The sequence below is a fragment of the Macrobrachium rosenbergii genome, chromosome 11 (assembly GCF_040412425.1).
Source record: "Macrobrachium rosenbergii isolate ZJJX-2024 chromosome 11, ASM4041242v1, whole genome shotgun sequence".
Lineage (NCBI taxonomy): Eukaryota > Metazoa > Arthropoda > Malacostraca > Decapoda > Palaemonidae > Macrobrachium > Macrobrachium rosenbergii.
In genome coordinates, this window is record NC_089751.1 from 34,854,529 (window position 1) to 34,873,256 (window position 18,728).

General features: G+C 39.8%; 1 protein-coding gene and 1 long non-coding RNA gene across 5 annotated transcripts in view; one reads left to right on the top strand and one right to left on the bottom strand.

Annotated features, from left to right (window-relative positions):
* The window catches only part of LOC136843321 (uncharacterized), a 30,505-nt gene that overhangs the window by 6,214 nt on the left and 5,563 nt on the right, over window positions 1-18,728 (top strand). The window contains exons 4-12 of the long non-coding RNA XR_010854525.1: window positions 3,657-3,724; window positions 3,867-3,963; window positions 4,167-4,233; window positions 4,364-4,438; window positions 4,572-4,641; window positions 4,864-4,947; window positions 14,095-14,300; window positions 17,256-17,612; window positions 17,815-17,914. This is a non-coding gene — a long non-coding RNA (uncharacterized lncRNA). The remainder of the gene's footprint in view (window positions 1-3,656; window positions 3,725-3,866; window positions 3,964-4,166; window positions 4,234-4,363; window positions 4,439-4,571; window positions 4,642-4,863; window positions 4,948-14,094; window positions 14,301-17,255; window positions 17,613-17,814; window positions 17,915-18,728) is intronic.
* Window positions 16,002-18,728, bottom strand: part of LOC136843320 (FAD-dependent oxidoreductase domain-containing protein 2-like) — a 217,614-nt gene continuing 214,887 nt past the window's right edge. For all 4 annotated transcript variants that reach the window (XM_067111594.1, XM_067111592.1, XM_067111591.1 and 1 more), the window contains one exon: window positions 16,002-17,651. In XM_067111594.1, the coding sequence (XP_066967695.1) occupies window positions 17,260-17,651 (392 nt within the window). In that variant the 3' untranslated portion in view covers window positions 16,002-17,259. The remainder of the gene's footprint in view (window positions 17,652-18,728) is intronic.

The following is an 18,728-nucleotide window of genomic DNA, read 5'->3' on the forward strand; positions in this document are numbered from 1 at the left end:
TTCCATCGGGGGTTAGCTTTGGTGGCAGAGATCCGAGCCCTTTTACAGAAAGGAGCCTTAGAGCCCGCTCCCCCTTCTCCGGGGTTTTACAGCCGGATCTTCGTGGCCCCCAAAGTGGGAGGATCTTGGAGACCTATCATAGATCTCTCAGGTCACAACAAGTTTGCAACCTTGACAAAGTTTCATATGGAAACTTCCCAGTTGGTGCTGCGATTGGTCTGGAGGGAAGATTGGACGATTTCAGTTGACCTCAAGGACACTTATCTCCGGGCTCCGAATCGGAAGTTCCTTCGTTCCTCTGGTCCAACTGGAACATTTCAGTTCAAAGTCCTCTGCTTCGGTCTGACCACAGCACCTCAGGTATTCACAAGGGTAATGTCTCCTGTTTCGGACATCATGCATCGTCGGGGCTTCTGAATGAGAAGATACCTCGGCTGGTTCAAGCTTCGTCAGAAGGCGAGGCTCTGCAGACAAGGGATTTTCTTTTGAACCTATGCCAGAATTTAGGCATAAGAATCAATTTCAACAAGAGTTCTCTGTTTCCAACTCAAGTAAAGATGTACCTGGGAATGACAATTCAGATGCGTCTTTTGAGGGCTTTCCCGACAGAGGAGTGGGTTCTGGCAATTTTAAGCCAGCTGGAAACTTTCATGTCAAACAAAGTTCAGCCTGTGAGCTTATGGAAAAGCCTGCTGGTCCAGATGGCCTCCCTATCCCTTCTTGTTCCAGGGTCTCATCTCCGGATGCTTTCTCTGCAGGTGTGTCTCAGGAATCGCTGGGACTTCGAGAAGAGAACGCATCAATAATCTGGGACGATTTTTGCCTGAAGGATCTTCGGTGGTGGTCAGAAGAACATCATCTGACCACTGGCATAAGATTGGACTTCCCCCTTCCAGACGTACATCTGTACACAGATGCCTCAGATCAGGGTTGGGGTGCAACCCTGGAGGAATCTCAGGCCCAGGCCCTTTGGAGGGATCTGGATCGGGAGGAGTCCATAAATTACAGGGAATTAAGAGCAGTTGAAGAGGCTCGAAGTTGCTTTGCAGAACAGGTAAGCAACAAGACCGTAGCGTTCTGTGACAGCGTTACAGCAGTATTGTATCTCAAAAAGGAGGGAGGAACAAGATCATAGGTGTTGAACGTTGTAGCACAGAGATTTCTCCATTGGTGCGAAGAACACAGTTTCGCTCTTTCCCCAATTCGTGTTGGGAAAGCCCAATGTCTTGGCGGACACTCTTGAGTCGGCCACAGGAAGTTCTCAGAGGGGAATGGACACTAGTGCAAGACGAGGTGCAACTGCTGCTCAAGAGATGACCAGCGACAGTAGACCTATTTCGCCACCAGGATGAACCATCGCCTTCCAGTCTACTTCTCCCCAGTAGCGGACCCATGTCCTGCGGGACAGACGCAGTGTTGCACTCAAGGGACAACTTACAAGTTTATGCATTTCCTCCCTTCAGGATGATACAGGAAGTCCTAGCAAAACTCAGGAGCTGCAAGAACACTCAAATGACATTGGTTTGCCCATTCTGGCCCCAGAGACCTTGGTTTCCAGACCTCCTGGACCTGTTGACACAAGTTCCGGTATTCTTCCCAGAGAGGAGAGATTTACTCAATCAGCAGCACTTCCACTACTTCCACTGGAACCTCCGCGTGCTGAAGCCAGCTGCGTGGAGACTGTCCAGCAAGCAGCCCATCATTCGGGACTCTCAAAAGCAGTGGCTAGACAACTGTCTTTCTGCTTAAGGAGTTCAGCCAGGTGGGCAATGTATCGTGGATGGTGCCGAAAACAAGGGCATTGTATTTCACTCCATCAGGTGCGAAAGTAGCAGACTTCCTGCTATTTTTAAGGAGAGACAAGAGACTTTCTTACTCTACAGTTGCTGGGTACAGGTCAATGTTGAGCAGTACGTTCCGCTTTCACCTTCCGGAATTCTCAACCAGCAAGATTCTTTGTGATCTGTTAAGATCTTTTAAAATAGACTGCCTAATTCTTCCACTTCAGGCCCCCTCATGGGATTTAGCAGCGGTGTTGAATTTCGTAAGATCGGCAGCCTTTGAACCTTTAGAGTCTCTGCCCCTAAGGCAATTAACTAAGAAAGTTCTATTTTTAATTGCGCTGGCTACGGCCAAGAGAATCGTAGAAATTTGGACAGTATGCAGGACAGTCTCCTTCTCAAGGAAAGATATTTTTCTTTCTTATCTACCGGAATTCATGTCAAAGTCCGAATCTGAAACGAATCCTTTGCCAAGGGCGTTCAAGGTTGCATCCTTAGAAGACTTTGTAGGAGGAGACATTTCTGAGATGCTATTATGTCCAGTTAGGGCTTTAAAAGTCTATCTGTCTTGGACCGAGAAACTTTTGCCTTGCCCGAGAACGTTATTCGTTTCTCCTAAATGCCCTTCGCGTTCGATCTCCAAGAACACAATCAGTTTCATTCTCCAGGAGGTTATCCAGCAAGTGTTGGAAGGCTCTTTGTCAATTTCGGAACCTTCGACTTCATTTGCCTGTCCAAGGGCACATAGTATTAGAGTAATGGTGACATCTTTGGCCTTCCTTAGAAATTATTCAGTGTCGACGATTTTAGAAGCGGCCACTTGGAAGTCAGTGTCGGTCTTCATTACCTTTTACCTCAGGGACATCCAATTTTTGTCGGAGAAGGGTTACTCACTGAGTCCTTTCATGGCAGCTGACATGATCTTGTAAATGTATAAGGGGGGGGGAGTTAAGTATTTAAGCTAGTCTAGGAATTTAGAATTCTCCATTGATCAGGATCCATAAGGGGAGCATTAGGCAGGACATTAGCATGATGAAACTAGGCTGAACCAGGTTGGTAGGATCTTTTCTCCAAAACCCCCTTCTGCACAGATGTTGGCTGCAACATACGGCGAAGAACCCGAAGAGACTGCACATTCAACTTCTCCCCCATACATGCGAGGCTATAATAGCCACATGGGAGGTTCGTCGTTCTCCGCTACTCATGGGACGCTGTGATCAGCCACATGGTAGGTTGGTTTTTTGCTACTCTCTATCCATGAGGAGGTTTGAATACCACATGAGAGGTAGCTCGGCTCAGACAGTACCGAAACTTGAGACTGACATCGAGGGTACTCTCTCTACAGGCATCCTCTCCTGCCGAGTGGTTAACCAGGTGAGGATACATGCATATAAGCAGAGTAGGTGAATAATGAGTTACCTGCCTTCCTGTGTGGCAGGTCGGGCTGAAATTAGATTGATCCCACCTCCATAAAATTTTGTTATCAGGCTAATTCAGGTGTTCAGGGAGTGTATTGCAATATGAAGTTTTCATAATACAGTAAAACTAATATTGTAATACTTACTTGAACACCTGAATGATTCCCACCCTCCTCCCCACTTCGATTTGATTAGTGAATTATGCAATTGGGGAACCTGGCCTCGCTTGGCTGGGACTTGCAGCAGCATTGCCAATGGTGTTTCAGGTAACTCATTTTGACAAGATTTTCCCGTAAGCGTTGGTAATGCTGACAGTTAATTACCCAATTAATGGGTAAAAGTTTAGGGGATGTAGTTCGGGCTGGTGGGTAACCAGGGCTAATTCAGGTGTTCAGGTAAGTATTACAATATTAGTTCTATTATGAAAACTTCATTTTTATCATTCCAAAAATGACAGTTGTACCCTGCTCAACCCAAATTCACCTGCACCAGTGGTAGCACCTGCACCCTTTTCTTGTCCACCAGGTAAGGAATTCTTAACTTTTTAAAAATTTGTATGACTGTACATTGTTTTAAATTGTGGTATTATACTTAAAATAGATACTACTGTGTACATACTGTATTTATAACTTACTGTACTGTATCATTTTTATCTTTTTCGTTCCAGACTCCCAAGCACCTGCAGATTCCACACCATAGCCCACTTGTTCTCATCTACTGTACCCTATGCCCATCCCAGTAAGCAAGCCAACCAGTAGAATTTGGTAAGAACACTTTTTATTTTACAAATTGTTATACATTTTATAAAATGCTATAATATTTATACTGTCCAGTAGTATTTTATTTTAATCTTTATCATGTACATTATCATTCCAGACTGGTAAGCACCTTTGATTGTCATATGTACAGTATATTTGATAAAATATAAAGTAATTTACTATACAGCTTTATTGTAATATCTTTCCAGACTGCCCAGCACCTTTACTGGAGCTCCCTCACCCTAGCCTGCATCTTTTAAAAATCACTGAAATTAGGTAAGGAATTCATTTTTTTAATTTTTATAAATTTTTGTAGTAATGAACAGAGGTTTGTGAAATACCAGAACTGATAAAGAACAGTGTACTGTACACATACTCTGTAGTAATGTAATCCTTATCATTGCAGGCTCCCTACACATGCACATCTCCATCTCCCACAACCTAGCCTGTGGCTGTAACAGCTTTGAAAATCACAAATTAGGTAAGGAATTCTTAACTTTTTCATTTTTATACATTTTATTGTTTTACTCTAAAATACTGTATTTTACTTTATTGCATACAGGACTATGTACAGTACTGTATATGTACACTGATAGTAAATTTTTACATTCCAGGATCCCATGAATCATGTGGCCACACCAACATTTTTCCAGGGTTGAGCAGCATGGGATTTTAAAAACAAAAGTAAGGAATTCACTTTTTTTTATCTTTTATACATTCTTTGGTATAAATTACAGTACTGTACTGTACATTTGTATTACTGTATAACAAAATGCATTTTACTCTTGTATATGTACAGTACTCTATACAGTACAGTACTTTATTGCATAAAAGGACTTTACAGTTACTACTGTACGGTACACTACTGTATACTTCTGTACTAAATTGTAAATTTTTACATTCCAGAACCACCAGTTTTTGGATGCACACCACATCAGAATGTAGGTAAAATATCAAGAAACAACATGCAGTATACCCAAAGGATTAAAAGTAAGGCTTTCATAACTTTTATTTCAAATTTTTATGATTTTTCTGGCGTCATGTGCTGTTGTTCTGGTTTATGACGATTTCCGGCTTACGATGCGGCGTAGGAGCGGAACCACCGTCATAAACTGGGGACTGCCTGTATACCACACACATATACGTATACATATACAAATGTCTTTTACTATAATACAACGGTACAATATTAAGATAAAAAGGCCCATAAAACACTGTATGAATGTGTCAACCATATATTTTGAGTACTTCCTTTTGTGCCCTTTTCACTGGTAAAATATGGACAGATGATAGATACAAGGGCATATATACAAACTTAGGCGTGGCAGTAAGTCTTGTTGGCATGCAGGTGGCCATTGACACAGGAAGGATGGAAATTAAAGTATTCCCTTGTGATTTTTGGCTTTGTTAGCTCCTGTCGGGCAATGCGTCTGGTGATTGTATTTTCTGAAACACCTTAAGAAGAGGCCTGAGGATTAACCCATCAATGTCATCCGATTTCCAATGTCCTCCTGACAGGTTCATATTGTTGGTTTGATTGATGATAGCACATTCCAGCATCTTCCTTTTGTATGGACAACTACTGTACTTTTGAAAACCAGCTCTGCCTCACTCCAGTTTATGGTATGGGCTTTATCCCTAATATGTAGGAAAATCCCCAAACTCTCTGAAGCATATTGTACTGATCTTTTGTGCTCTGTTATTCTTTGTGTGATGGACCTACCCGTCTCCCCACATAAATCTCATTACAGTTGCTACACGGAATCTTGTAAACTGCTTCTTCCCCTTTTTTATTTAAGTATACATTAATGAGCGAGCTCTCAATGGATTTGGGATAATGGAAAATAAAAAGATTATTAGACCTGAGGTGTTTTGTGGCTTTTTGGATGTTTTCGTCGTATGGAAGCTTTATTTTCTCATTAAAATCTGTTTACCTGTTGTGACTTGGACCTCTGTAGTATATGTATGGCTTCACGTGGTGGACATTGACTTCAGACCCATTTCTGGACTCCATCTGCACATTCCTCCAAGACAGAGTACATGCCACACACCAAGACATCTATGTGATGAGAAGAACAATAAGTGAGCTAGCCACATCGCTTCGCCTCCTGTGCAGGAATGATGGTATGTACAGATATCATTCCTATTTTATGCTATCAGATGCTGTTGAAAACAGTGAAACCCACTCCAGAAATTTGTGCAACAAATTGAAAAGACTAACTAGGAACAGTGTATGGAATAATCTTGGCCTACCCAACAATGTGCTGAACCTCTCTAACCATCCCCTTACCGCAGAAGAACAGATGGTTTTAAATCCTGGGGTTTCATTCGCTCTAAAACCAGATCCCCTGAGTAATCTAATTTCTTAGTTGCATTTGATAAACATTTTGCAAAAAACAATTATGACAAAAAAAAAAAGATGCATGTCTCAAAGGCATTTTGCTTAATGTCTTGGAGCAAAATAACAACAAAATTCACTCCCAAAGAGATTCCAAAATGTGTTAGTTAGAGTAAGGAAAAGGGAGGATATCATAATCACAAAATCTGACAAAAATGGGAAAATAGTTCTCTTAGATAAGGAGACATACATCAGTAAGGTTCAAGAACTTTTAAACGATGCAGAGACCTATGATAAATTAACGAAAGGTCCCACAACAAATATTGCTGCTCAAGTTAACAAATCATTCAGAACCAAAGGGGGTAATAAGAAGAACTTAGAATTACTAGAGGCATTCAGGATAATCAACTTAGGCATAATGTGCTTCTGGTGCATTCCATGCCATGCTCTTCCTGAATGGTACCAATTCAATTGTTGCCTAGTTGCATGCTTTGTGGTTGCATACTCTGTTACTAACGGGTATTAACCAATTTCTGGATTCTCAGTTTTGGCTTGTTTCATAGTAGCCCACCTGTTCTTACTCCCAATTGTGCATAGACCTTTACTTGGATCATTTTCCAAACAGGAACTCTCTTACTTGAGGAAGTGGCAGCTCATTCCCCCATGTGTTTTGCACTAGGAAAACTGCCCATAGTCTTCATTTTTCCTCATTACCCTTGGAGGGGATCTCAGTATTAGATCTGAACTTCCTTTAGTAGATGGTTTGCCATGCCATCAAGCTGTCAGGGAGGGATACATTGTTTGAATGAAGTGGTCCCAACTCCTGCACATGGTGGATTAACAGGAAGCCTTTGGTACTCTGGTTTCCAGTGCCATATTCCTGGGCTTTATTAGAAGCTTTCCAGCATCCCTAGCACTAACTTCTCCCATTCAGCCTGACCTGCCAAGTGATCAACAGTATCTTAGTCACTTGCAATTTCAAGATGACTCTTGAGGCTTTTCTTTGGCCACAGGTTGGTTGGTATTCTGATTGGCTTAACCTTCTTGTCAAAGTGCTGAAAGAATTACCCCTGTGGTCCACATTACTTTGGCAGCCATATCTGGAAAGGTACTACCAGCTGTGGAGTTGCTTGCACTTTACAGGTGGAGATTGTTCAGTAACTTCCACAGTTATTCCAGGATAAGGGCAGGGCAGCCACCTCACATTTGTATCTTGATCTGGAGATTGCAATAATATGAGAGAAGTCAGATGTGTTCCCAAGAATTAGACAAAATACCTGTGCATGTTGAGAGACTGGCATCAGCAAAAGTCTTTCAGTAGGACTCATGTGTTGATAAGCTGAGGAAGGTTGAAGTGCTGTTGCAGTCCTGATGAATGAGCATGGCTTTGGCAAGTCATTCTCTGTTGTTTGTTGTACTTGAAGAAGCTTGTGCATCACTGGCACCTCTACCAGTGTTCACTTCAGTAGCATCTGAAGTAGCATGGGTGGCATTTAGTGATTATCTTTCTCACCCTGTGTCCCCACAGCCAGGGAGTTAGAGAAGACCTACCCTGTGGCTCGACAAGAAACTTCCTAGTTGGTGTTCTACTGAACTCTCCACCTCCAAGGATGCTTTTGTTTTGGACACATAAAAGGAGGGATGGGCATACACCAGAGAGGCTTAGTCATGTCATTTGAGCTGTCAGCCAGGTACATTCCGGGCAGGCAAACGTAATGGCAGACTAGTCAGTTGTCAGGGTCATGTGGTAGGGACTGAGTGATTCCTACACCCTTGCATGACAGAAAATCTTTTTAAGTTTTGTGGAACATTAGTGATCAACTTGTTTGCCAAATGGCTAAAAATAAAGCTTATGGTGTTCTGTTCTCCCATTCCAGACCCCTAGGCTGGCCTAGAAGACTGCTCTCAGCACCCCTGGAACATTCTGAATATGTATGCCCTTCCACTCTGATTCTTGAGGTAATCAACAAACTGTGTTGATCATCTCAGGTCTCAGAATGACCCTGATGGCTGCTTATTGGCCTCATGCCAAATGGTATCCTGATCAACTACTACTGTTGGTGGAGCTTTCCCTTGTGGCATACAGTAAACCCCCCGTATTCGTGTCCTCATGATTCGCGGAAAATTCGCCCATTCGCAGTATTTTTCACTGATAAAGATTCACTAATTACTGTATTTTCATATAATTTTCATGAATAAATGCACGTTTTGTTTTAAAACTATTAAAATACTCAGGTATAAGCATTTTTACCAGGTTTTTCTTGTGTTTAAAGTATCAAAATGGCCAGTTCTAAGTGTTTTTAGAGAGGTTTTAAGTATTCGCGGATTTTAGCTATTCGCGGGGGGTGTGTGTGTGTGTGGTATGCATCCCCCATGAATACGGGGGGTTCACTCTACTAGTCTTCTTCAGTCCAACATGTTGGTGTACCACCAGTCTATGAAGGCCCTTAAGATACATAGTGAGAGAGGCTTGTCTTGCAGTATAGTACAGTGAACCCCCCATATTCGTGGGGGATGTGTCCCCCCCCCGTGAATAGCTAAAATCCGCGAATACTCAAAACCCCTCTAAAAACACTTAGAACTGCCCATTTTGATAGTCTAACACAAGAAAAACCCTGTAAAAATGCTTATACCTGAGTATTTTAATAGTTTTATCACAAAAAGTGCATTTATTCATGAAAATTATATGAAAATACAGTAATTAAAGAATATTTTTCAGTGAAAAATACCGCAAATAGGCGAATTTTCCGCAAATAATGGGTAGATATGTTCCATAGAGAAACCCGCGAATGCGAGTCCGTGAATCGTGAGAACGCGAATACGGGGGGTTTACTGTACACGTCTGGCTACCTCAAGAATTTACCAGAAACAGTTAAATAACATCATAAAGTCCTTTATAGAGGTTTATGCTAATAGGCCTATGAATACAATTGTACATTATAACTTGTGAATATAATACAGGTAGAGGGTTCTATATATCAAAGGAAAATTTCCTGAAGAGATAATTTCATAAAGAGATAAAGAAAATGTCATAAAGGTTCACTAGAACTGTGGTTGGTTGCCCCATACTTAAATAACAGGGATTGCTATTAAATTTGTCTTGTAGCTAAGATCTTTGTAGTAATGTATAGTGAATAAAATATTATGGGAAACAGCCCACTGCATAAAGGATAATAAAAATTTAATATAGTAATCTAAAGTAGCTTCTCAAATACTGTTAGGTTCCAAAGACCAGGTTATTAGTATGGGAAAATTGGCATCTTGAATTCAAGGGAGCCTAAGACAGTCAATTTTCAGCACTTCATTAATGAAATTGTAATTTGTATATGATAGGCTTTGTTATTTGATTTGCTAGTTTTATTTAGAATCGTTAAATGACTTCACACTGATAATGTTAGCTTGCATTTTTCAACATATGAGGGCTAATTGCATGACAAGAAGCAAAATAAAACTAACTTAAGATAAAAAAAATGCAACAACACCTGAGTAACATTGTGCTTACCCATTAAAATCTTAATCCTTTGCTTCATTCTGTTTGTTGTGATCCATGGACAAAACAAGTCGATAACAATGGCATGTAGAATTCTAATGAACTTAGGTTTTTCTGAGGATTTTCACCTTTTCTGCCAATGTGTGACACTGTATTCCACCTTAGCATTGTGACCTTTAAATTATGCCTTTCAAAGCACTCCACTCTTTTTAGGGTTAGAGATTTTTTATTCACAGCTGTCAAGTGCTTTTACAGTCAACAAGCCTTTCTCTCCAGATACTTTCACCAATCCCACTATTGGTGAACTTGGGGATCATGCACATTTGTTTATCATATAGTCTAGAGGGCAGGTAAGTCTGAATATGAAGACTGGCTTTAAATTAGTGATAGAATAATTATATACCTGTACTTCAGTTTTGTACTTAATTTAAGTAGAAGATTTTTAAAATTTTGTATAATCTTTTTTGTACAGATGCAAGACAACTTTTCTGTGTTGGGTTCATTTCTCCCTCCACTTCCACTGTTTGCAGTTCCTGCAATTTGAAAGCAAAGCTTCAAATTGAGATAGGTATGCCCAAATATTGGGATATCATATACCCTCCAGGAGAGCCAAAGGTAAAACTACAGAAGAGTTGTGCATAGTGTTTCCTTAGGTTCTGGTGAATTTAAAAGCACGTCAAATACATTTCTACAGGGATATATCCTAACCTAACCATACCATTACCTAATCTTAACCTTGGGCACTGTGCCTGATCTGGTCTAAAGGGAAGAGTTCAGTCTACATTTGGATCTTGCTTAATGCATGTCTTATTCATGTTGTAAAGCAATCGAACTGTATGCAGGTCATTATGGCTAGAGATGCCAGCAAGGCAAAGAGAGAGGACAATAATCTATAGAGATCCAAAAGAAAAAGAGAAATATGAAAGTGGTGTCAGAGTGGTTGATCTGGCGAAGGAATATGGGGTGGCCAAACAAAAAAATTGTGATGAGTCATAAAGAGCCATTGAAAGAACTGTAATGAAACAAAGGTCTCAGAAAGTTGGATAGGTTGTTAATTGTAGTGTTTCTGAGGCCATCTTATATGAAAAGGCATGACAATTACATCCTGATCTGAAAACCATCCATGGATTGAATGCTGACACAAGTAGGCCAAGTTCAAACTCAGTCATGAGGAGTTTGAGAAATTCAAGAGGAGTGGAGTACACAGTTTGATGAGGCATGGGGAGGCTCCCAGTTTTGACAGAGATGCTGCTGAGAAAAGTCAATGCCAGGCACAAGCTGGTGAAGGCTACCTTTGGTGGAGTGCAAGTGGGGATTTTAAACTGCAGCCTTTGCTTCACTACTATGCAGAAAACACAAGGGCTTTAAGAAAAATAGTGTAATGAAGTATAAATTACATGTGATGTGGTGGGCTAACAGTAAGGTTTGGCTAACCAGGAAATTTTTTGTGTGGATGAATGAGGTGGCTGGCCCTACCATCTAGAAATAATTCTAAGGAGAGACAATTGACTCTGTAGGCCCTTCTTGTGATGGACAATACTCCTGCTCATCCTCCAGGCTTGGAGGCTGAGTTGCTGTGGGAGTTTAACTTTATAAGAGTGAGGTTTTTGTCCTTTTAACACAATTCCTCCCATCCAGCTCATGGACCGGCAAATCATCTGTAACTTCGAGAAACTACACCAAAGCAGTAGCTTTGAAGTGACTTCTGATACAGAGCTGACTCTTAAGAGAATTCTGGAGGAACCACTTCATCATTCTTCATTACAGAAGCCTCATAGACAGTGCCTGGGGGATGTCTTTTACAGGACCATGAACTGTGCTGGGAGAAAATTGTAGCCAGGGATGCTGTAACAGAAAGGGACATTGAGGGCTTTAAGGATGAGCCTGTTGTGGAGGATCTTGGGTATGTGGGCATGTCCAAAGGTTTTTGGGTGAGTGTTGATGTGGAGGGGTACTAATAAGAGTTTATCACAGAAAAACTGCATCACTTCTTGAGGGAGCAGCAATAGATGAGTTATGTTCTTCAGGAGGGGGAGGGGGAAAGGAGGATGTCAGTAGTTCATTAGTAAAATAAAAAAAAAATGTGTACATGAGGGGCAGCGGCTAGTGTCTTATCATCTCCTCAATTGACGGTGCAGGTGCACAGGTTTGCAGTAATACACTCAGCACAGCAGTCAGCCAGACACATTACATTTGTGGGTTGGGTGCATGGGTTTGCAGTAGCACACTCAGTGCAGTGGTCAACTAGACACACTCCACGGTGATGGATGTATGACAGACAAGTTTTGTTTCTCGTCCATGATTCAAGTCTTGTGCTTGCAACTTCACATCGTTTTGCCCGATTCCTGGAAGATCAACAATACCTCCAAACTAAGTTCCGACAACTTGTGTTTGGTTCTTACTTGGTCAAGAAGTGGTCTCTAGGAGCTCCGTATCTTTTGACTTGATGTAGTTACACTCCTTTTGTGAGGAGTGGGAGATGTAAGCAGTAGCTGCTGTAATTACCAATTGATCCACAACCCGAGGAGAGTATTATGTGGATCTTAAGGCAGTTTCAGGAGTCTCAGTGTCCAAATAGGCACTCCTTTGATAGCAACAACACTAAGGTAGTGCCATGGTTACACTATCCTTCTCCGGAGACTTTTCATTCTTAGGAACTTTGACCAGGGGTGGCAGTCTAATACACTTCCTTTCTTGGGACTTGAGCACAGTTCTTTTTAGACTTTCAAGAGTCTCAAGATCCAAGATAAACACTCCCTGGTGTGATAGCAATGACACCATGGTAGTGCCGTGGTCAACAAAAAGTCCTAGTGTCCTTTCATCTGCTTTGTTGCAGTGCAAGTGCATGAGCAAACAAAAGAACATTCAATGCAGTGGCCAACCATACATTCCAAGCAAGATGGATGTCATTACAACAGTTATTTGCTGAAGTCAGGAAATAAGGACAGATGATCTTTGCACTTTGACTTCTGGATTTGTTCACCCTCTGAAAAAGCTTGATCATAGTCCTTCTTTTGCGACGTAATGAAGTTGGTGCTGTTCTGTTCATTCTTATAATGTCCTATGTTGCCTCCGTAAAGACTAGACTTTCAACCCAATGTTTATGACTCGTTCGTTACCTTCAAGTCGGCCAAGAAACGGTGTCCAAAATGTCATTTCTCTGACTGGTGAGATGATCAAATGAGCATACCCCGCAACTTCTTGGTGGACATCAGTGAGTTTCGGGCCAGATCTTTCGAGGCCAGGGGCATCAGTCTGTCCATCACATTCAGGAAGAACCTGTTGCTCGAGTACTAAGAGGGAATGCAATTGTGCAGATCACATTCATCTCCTTTTACCTTAGGACATTGCCCATAGGTCCTTGGACTCCTTTTCCTTGGATCCTATGGTGGATGCTCAACGAGCCATTTAGTTCACCCAGCTCTTGAGAGACAAGTTGCATCTCGCCTAGGGTGTGTGGCTGCTAGAAGTTTGTGGGATTGGTCTCCTCCCTTTCTCTTGTCTTCCTTCTCTTCCAGTGGGCAGAGGATCAGTGAATGAGCCATCACGTGCTGGATTGGTGTGCTTGCAGGTGATCTAGATGACTGAGTATCCTATCTGTAATTAACTATTTGGATTAGTAGATGCAAATCCTTCCTTCTCTCTAGCAAGGGGAGAGAGTGACTAACTATGAGCAAACCAGTTGGTTATTCTTGACTTTATAGTCTCCGACACTGTAGGTTCATCCAAACCTTTAATTCGAAATGCCCAGAAGTCTGACAATTGAACATTTGTCTTGTTCAGTAGATCAGAGGTATGGTCTCCTTCCTTTGCTCTTTCATGACCAGGAAGAGAGTACCCAGGTGAGCTGGACAACCAGTCAACTCAGAGATTTACTTGGAATCCTCCCTCCCATATGTAAAGACCGAGGGTTTGTATTCGTGTAGGAATAAATGACAAATTTTTAGAGTAATTTGTATTTTTCCTAACATACAAACCTGAGGTCTTTACATTAAGGGCCCACCTCTTACCACCCCTCATTCTCTTACCTGGGCCAAAAGTAAACTGCGAACTGAATGTATACCGACTGGGTGGGCAGTGCTTCCACCTCTACCATTGGTCACTGTTACCATAACCAACCTTGCAAAAATTAATAGCCGAATTTCCAGCTCACTGAAAGTTAATCCCATATGTAAAGATCTCAAGTTTGTGTATTAAGAAAAGTAAAAATTACTTAAAAAATTTGTCATGTTTCCCTGAAAAAATCACCCAGACAAGGCTGTACCAGTATTAAATGCCTACTGAATTGCAATATTATCTCTCACTTTAGGGATATTTTAAATGAAGCCAAAAACAAACATCACTGGACAACTTTTTAGTGAGAGAGAAAGTGAGCAAGCTCAAGAAGAAAGCAGTCAAAAAGAGACAGAAAAGTGACATCACCGCAGCTCAGTTGTCTGCCAGTTTTAAGGAAGGGAACTCCCCTTCCAAACAGTATCTCTCCTCCTCTTCACCTTCAGCATAATCCATTAACAGGTAAGGTGATAGCAAATTTGCATTCATTTCATTTACAGTATTTGCTTTGTTTTTTTACTTGTGAAATTTCTGCATGCTAGGGTTTTTAAATTAGAGGAAAATTGATTTAATTTATTATAATTTTGGTAGCTGGGAACATTAATGTAATTACAATAGAACCCTGGTCCTTGACGCTAATCTGTTCCAGAAGAAGTGTTGAGATGCGATTCTGTAGAGATCCGAATCAATTTTTCCCATGAGATTTAAATAACTGAAAATGGATTAATCCTTTCCTGATCACCAGTCATTACCCTAACCTTGCCTTTTTATACAAAACATGACACATAAATTACAATGAAATAAGTTCAGAGTTAGATAACTTACCATTTTAGACGCACTTTTTTCATTTTTAAATATATACGGTATGAAAAACTGGCCTATGTCCAATGTGGCTGTATTGCTAATGGTTGACCAAGCGCCATAGGCTAGGCTTGGTACCAGTACATACTGTAGTGGTAGGCACAAAAACTATTGCTAATAATAAAACATTTTAAAACAAGCCTAATTATTACAGTAAATCAATAAAATATTAAGAAAAATTGCCTAAGTTACGCTGGCAGCTTGTGACGAGTGGATGTAAACAAACCAAATCTCCACCCTGGTGGCCTGTCGCGTAATACATAAACATTGTTTACATTTAGTATTAATTTATGGTAAATTTCATACAGAGTCTACTGGAATAGTGTGTACAAAACCACTTTCAAATGTCTTTCAATAAAGTGGGCTTTAAACGATGCGTGGGAACAACGCCAACCAGTTGTGGCTGACGGAAACACTTTGTTTACAAACATCATATGATTCATCGGGTTGGATTCTAGTTTGTTGTTTGAGCTCCGTTGCAAAATTTACTCAAAATTTCACCTTGAAATCCAATTATGTTGAGTGCTGATACGGTTGAGGACCGGGGTTCTACTGTACCATTATTTTTTATGGGAAAAATTTCTAAGCTTAAGGACAGCCTTCTGAAACATCAAATTGGTTAATATAAGTATGACAACAGACTGGCAGTGATATGTATCTAAAAAAAAAAAAAAATATGAATAAATTGCATCTTGACAGAAGCACTAGTTAGCCTCCTGTCATCGTAACATTTATGTGCTTTTCATCTGATATGTTAGCATCCCTCCCTGCATAAGGAAGTACTGTAGCTGCATTTTCAATTTTCTTTTAAAAATAAATCCTTTGGGCAATCCCTTTGAATATTTTGAAACATGACTCTGCAGTCCAAGTAAAGCAGCATTAACTAGTGCCTTTATAGCAGTGCATTACTGGAGAATGTAAGATTCATCCACTTCAGTTCATTCGCAATAGCTTCGGAAAGACTTATTTACTAGCCTGCTTGTTGCCCATGGGTATTTGCTAATAGGCTGGACCCCAGACTCAATTTACTACTTGTCAGAATAGTTGATAACAGTCAAGGAGTTGAAAAAAATGTCTATTTGTGGTTCTTAGTTGTTATCTTTCTCAGTGTAGGTCGTATGAACATTTGTTAAGACCAAAAATTATGCGTTTCAAATCTGAAAAACCTGTCAGTTTTTTGTCAAGTTAATTAACAGGTAGGAAGGAATCTGCCTCATTCTTTAAACATCAACAGAAGAACATTGTTTTCAAAAGATATAAAAAATTAGAACTGCCTGCCAAGGAATTATACAGAAACTATAATTATACTAAAATTTTAATTGACACCCAGTTTTGTCTTTCACAATATATCCAAAATCTGTCATTTTGTTCCCCCATTAAATTTGTATAATTTTCAATTTTTGGTATTTATGCAGTATAGGATATTAAAAATACAAAAAAAGAAATATTATATGTTTTGCAGATATTCAGAGTACACTTACAGTGCTTGAATATCCTAGATATGTTAATAAACTCAGCTTATTTCAAGTTTGCTCATGAGAATATATTCATATATAAAATATTTGACTATAAATTGTAATGCAGAACTAAAATACTGAATCACCCATATTTTTATCTTCATTCAATTTCAGAAATATTGAAACTGTACACTGTACTCTTGACATTTTAAAAATGGAAGCATATATTTTAGTTAATGCTAGTTGAATGAAACTAGAAATAATGTACAGTATACAAAGGTGTAAAGTCATTTTGCCTAGAAGTTTCATGTACATCAGATACTATTAAAGAATCAATGATACAGGAGGCTTTTCCAAATAGTCATAGAATTTTCATTAGTATTTAAAAAATACATTAGCTTGTATAGTGTACGTACAAGTAAATAACGAATACAAATATATTATTGTATGTTAGATTATTAATGAACACATTTCATATTTCTGAAAATAAAAGTTGATATAATACAGTATTCGTAATGAAATGTAATGTAAAGCAAACAAGGATAAGTAAAATATCTGTAAAATATATATTAATTCATGTGAGCAAACAAAAGGGAATAAGTACTAATCTTCAGATTGATTGTATCACCATTTTTTTTTATAGTAAAAATGCCTCTTAGTCACTAATAAGTTGCGCTCTGATCGTTACTATGCTTGATAGCCTGGTGTATGAACAGTCAATGGAGTTCTAATCTTCAAAGCACAGTAGCGGAGCATTTAAAATTAAATGAAACATTTTGAAAATGAAACATGTATGGTCTTATAAATATAAAACTATAGGAGACAGGTATCTAACACTTTGATGCAAAGAGTGAAAGGTAATGTATATTCACCATGTCCTTTATTGTAATATGGAAAGGCATTACATTTTGTAATTTATCATGCTGCAGACATGTGGAATGAGAAGTCAAAATATTGTGAATAAAAAACTTCTCATTTATATTATATATACTTGTCTGAAGTATTTCTTTTGCTAAATATAATGATGACACTTGACATATTTTGGATTAAAGTAAACGACACAAGTTTACCAATAACATCCTTTTTCTTGATTTTCCAGGTTCTCATGAAGTAGCAGCAATAATAGGTGTCGCTGGTGTATGGTGCCTAAAAGATGAAGGAACAGAAAATGTAGAATTGCCTTTTTCGTGCGCTTTTTCAATTTCTTGAAAATTGACACTTGAAATCTGTGTAGGTTTCTGTATCAGTGAAGCACCAAGGTCACCGCCAAATGAACACAAAGGAGGTGGGTGGCCATTCGTGAGGGCATGAACCAAGCAAGAGTTGGCATAATGATGGCGTAGATCTCTGCGAGTAACATATTCCAGGAAACGTCTCAAGGGCAAAATGTGACTCTGTTGGGCAGTCCAAACAGTAAGGAAGTCTTCTAGGACATGGTGGACACGAGTAGGTCGAGGTAATGACATTTTTCCCCATTTGTTAAGCATTTCAGATTCTGAAAAAAAAAAAAAATTTAAATAGGAAAATGTTACAGACAGTAACTTCACAATTAGAAATAATACATTTTATACAATGCAGTAAATGCTTTTTGTATTAAAAGTCTAATCATTTGTTGCCTTACTTTTGTGCACCATATTTATAACTGCCCTAACTTTTAGGGTTTGCTTGAGACTGTGACCCATAATGGAGTTGCACCTCCATGTACTTCTGAAGGATAGCAACAGGCCCCAAACTATACTGGACAACCAATGAAGAGGAGTGAGTACACTATGTGTCTTTACCTTTTAGCTGAAGAAAATTTAATAACACGACAGAGCCCAAAGGAAACTATTCCTTAGTAAGTTTCTTCTAATTGTTGTTTATATAAAGGAAGTCTCTGGAGGAAGGATGAAAAGGTTGGAAATGAGCTAACATAGCATAAAAAAAGTGAAGATTAAGATCTTAAGAAAGAAGGTATTGCATTTGTTGTCCTTTTACTCACTGCAATCAGAAAGACAAAGAAAAACTGAGTTTAAGAAAGAAGGTACAGTACTGCATTTGTTGTCCTTTTACTCACTGCAATCAGGAAAACAAAAGAAAATCTCCATTGAAGGGATTGAAGATGGAGACGTCTGTGAAGAACAATCTTTTCTAGGGATGACAGGCGACATAGGACTATCTGCCATAGACGTGCTGGTTGTTTTGTCTGGAAAGGAAGGACTGTACAATGGTCTTGAATTGTGGATGTGTGGATCTGATAGAAAAGACCCTTGCCGCTGCTGTTGTCTATTAGCATACCCAGGTACATTGCAGTATTCTTTGGCTGGGCGAAAGATTTGACTTCTCAGAATTTATCACTATCCTAAGCTGTGACAAAATTGGAGCAGACAGTCTCTGTCTTGGATCAACTTTACCCGAGAACTCATCAGGACCAGCCAGTCATCGGGGTATCTCAAGATGCACATCCCATGTCACTGAGCCAAAATTGAAACCAGGGTTAACACTCGTGAACACCTGTGGGGCAGTAGAGAGGCGGAAGCAAAGCACCTTGAACTGGTGCACTCTCTCTCCCAGAATGAAGCAAAGGAACTTT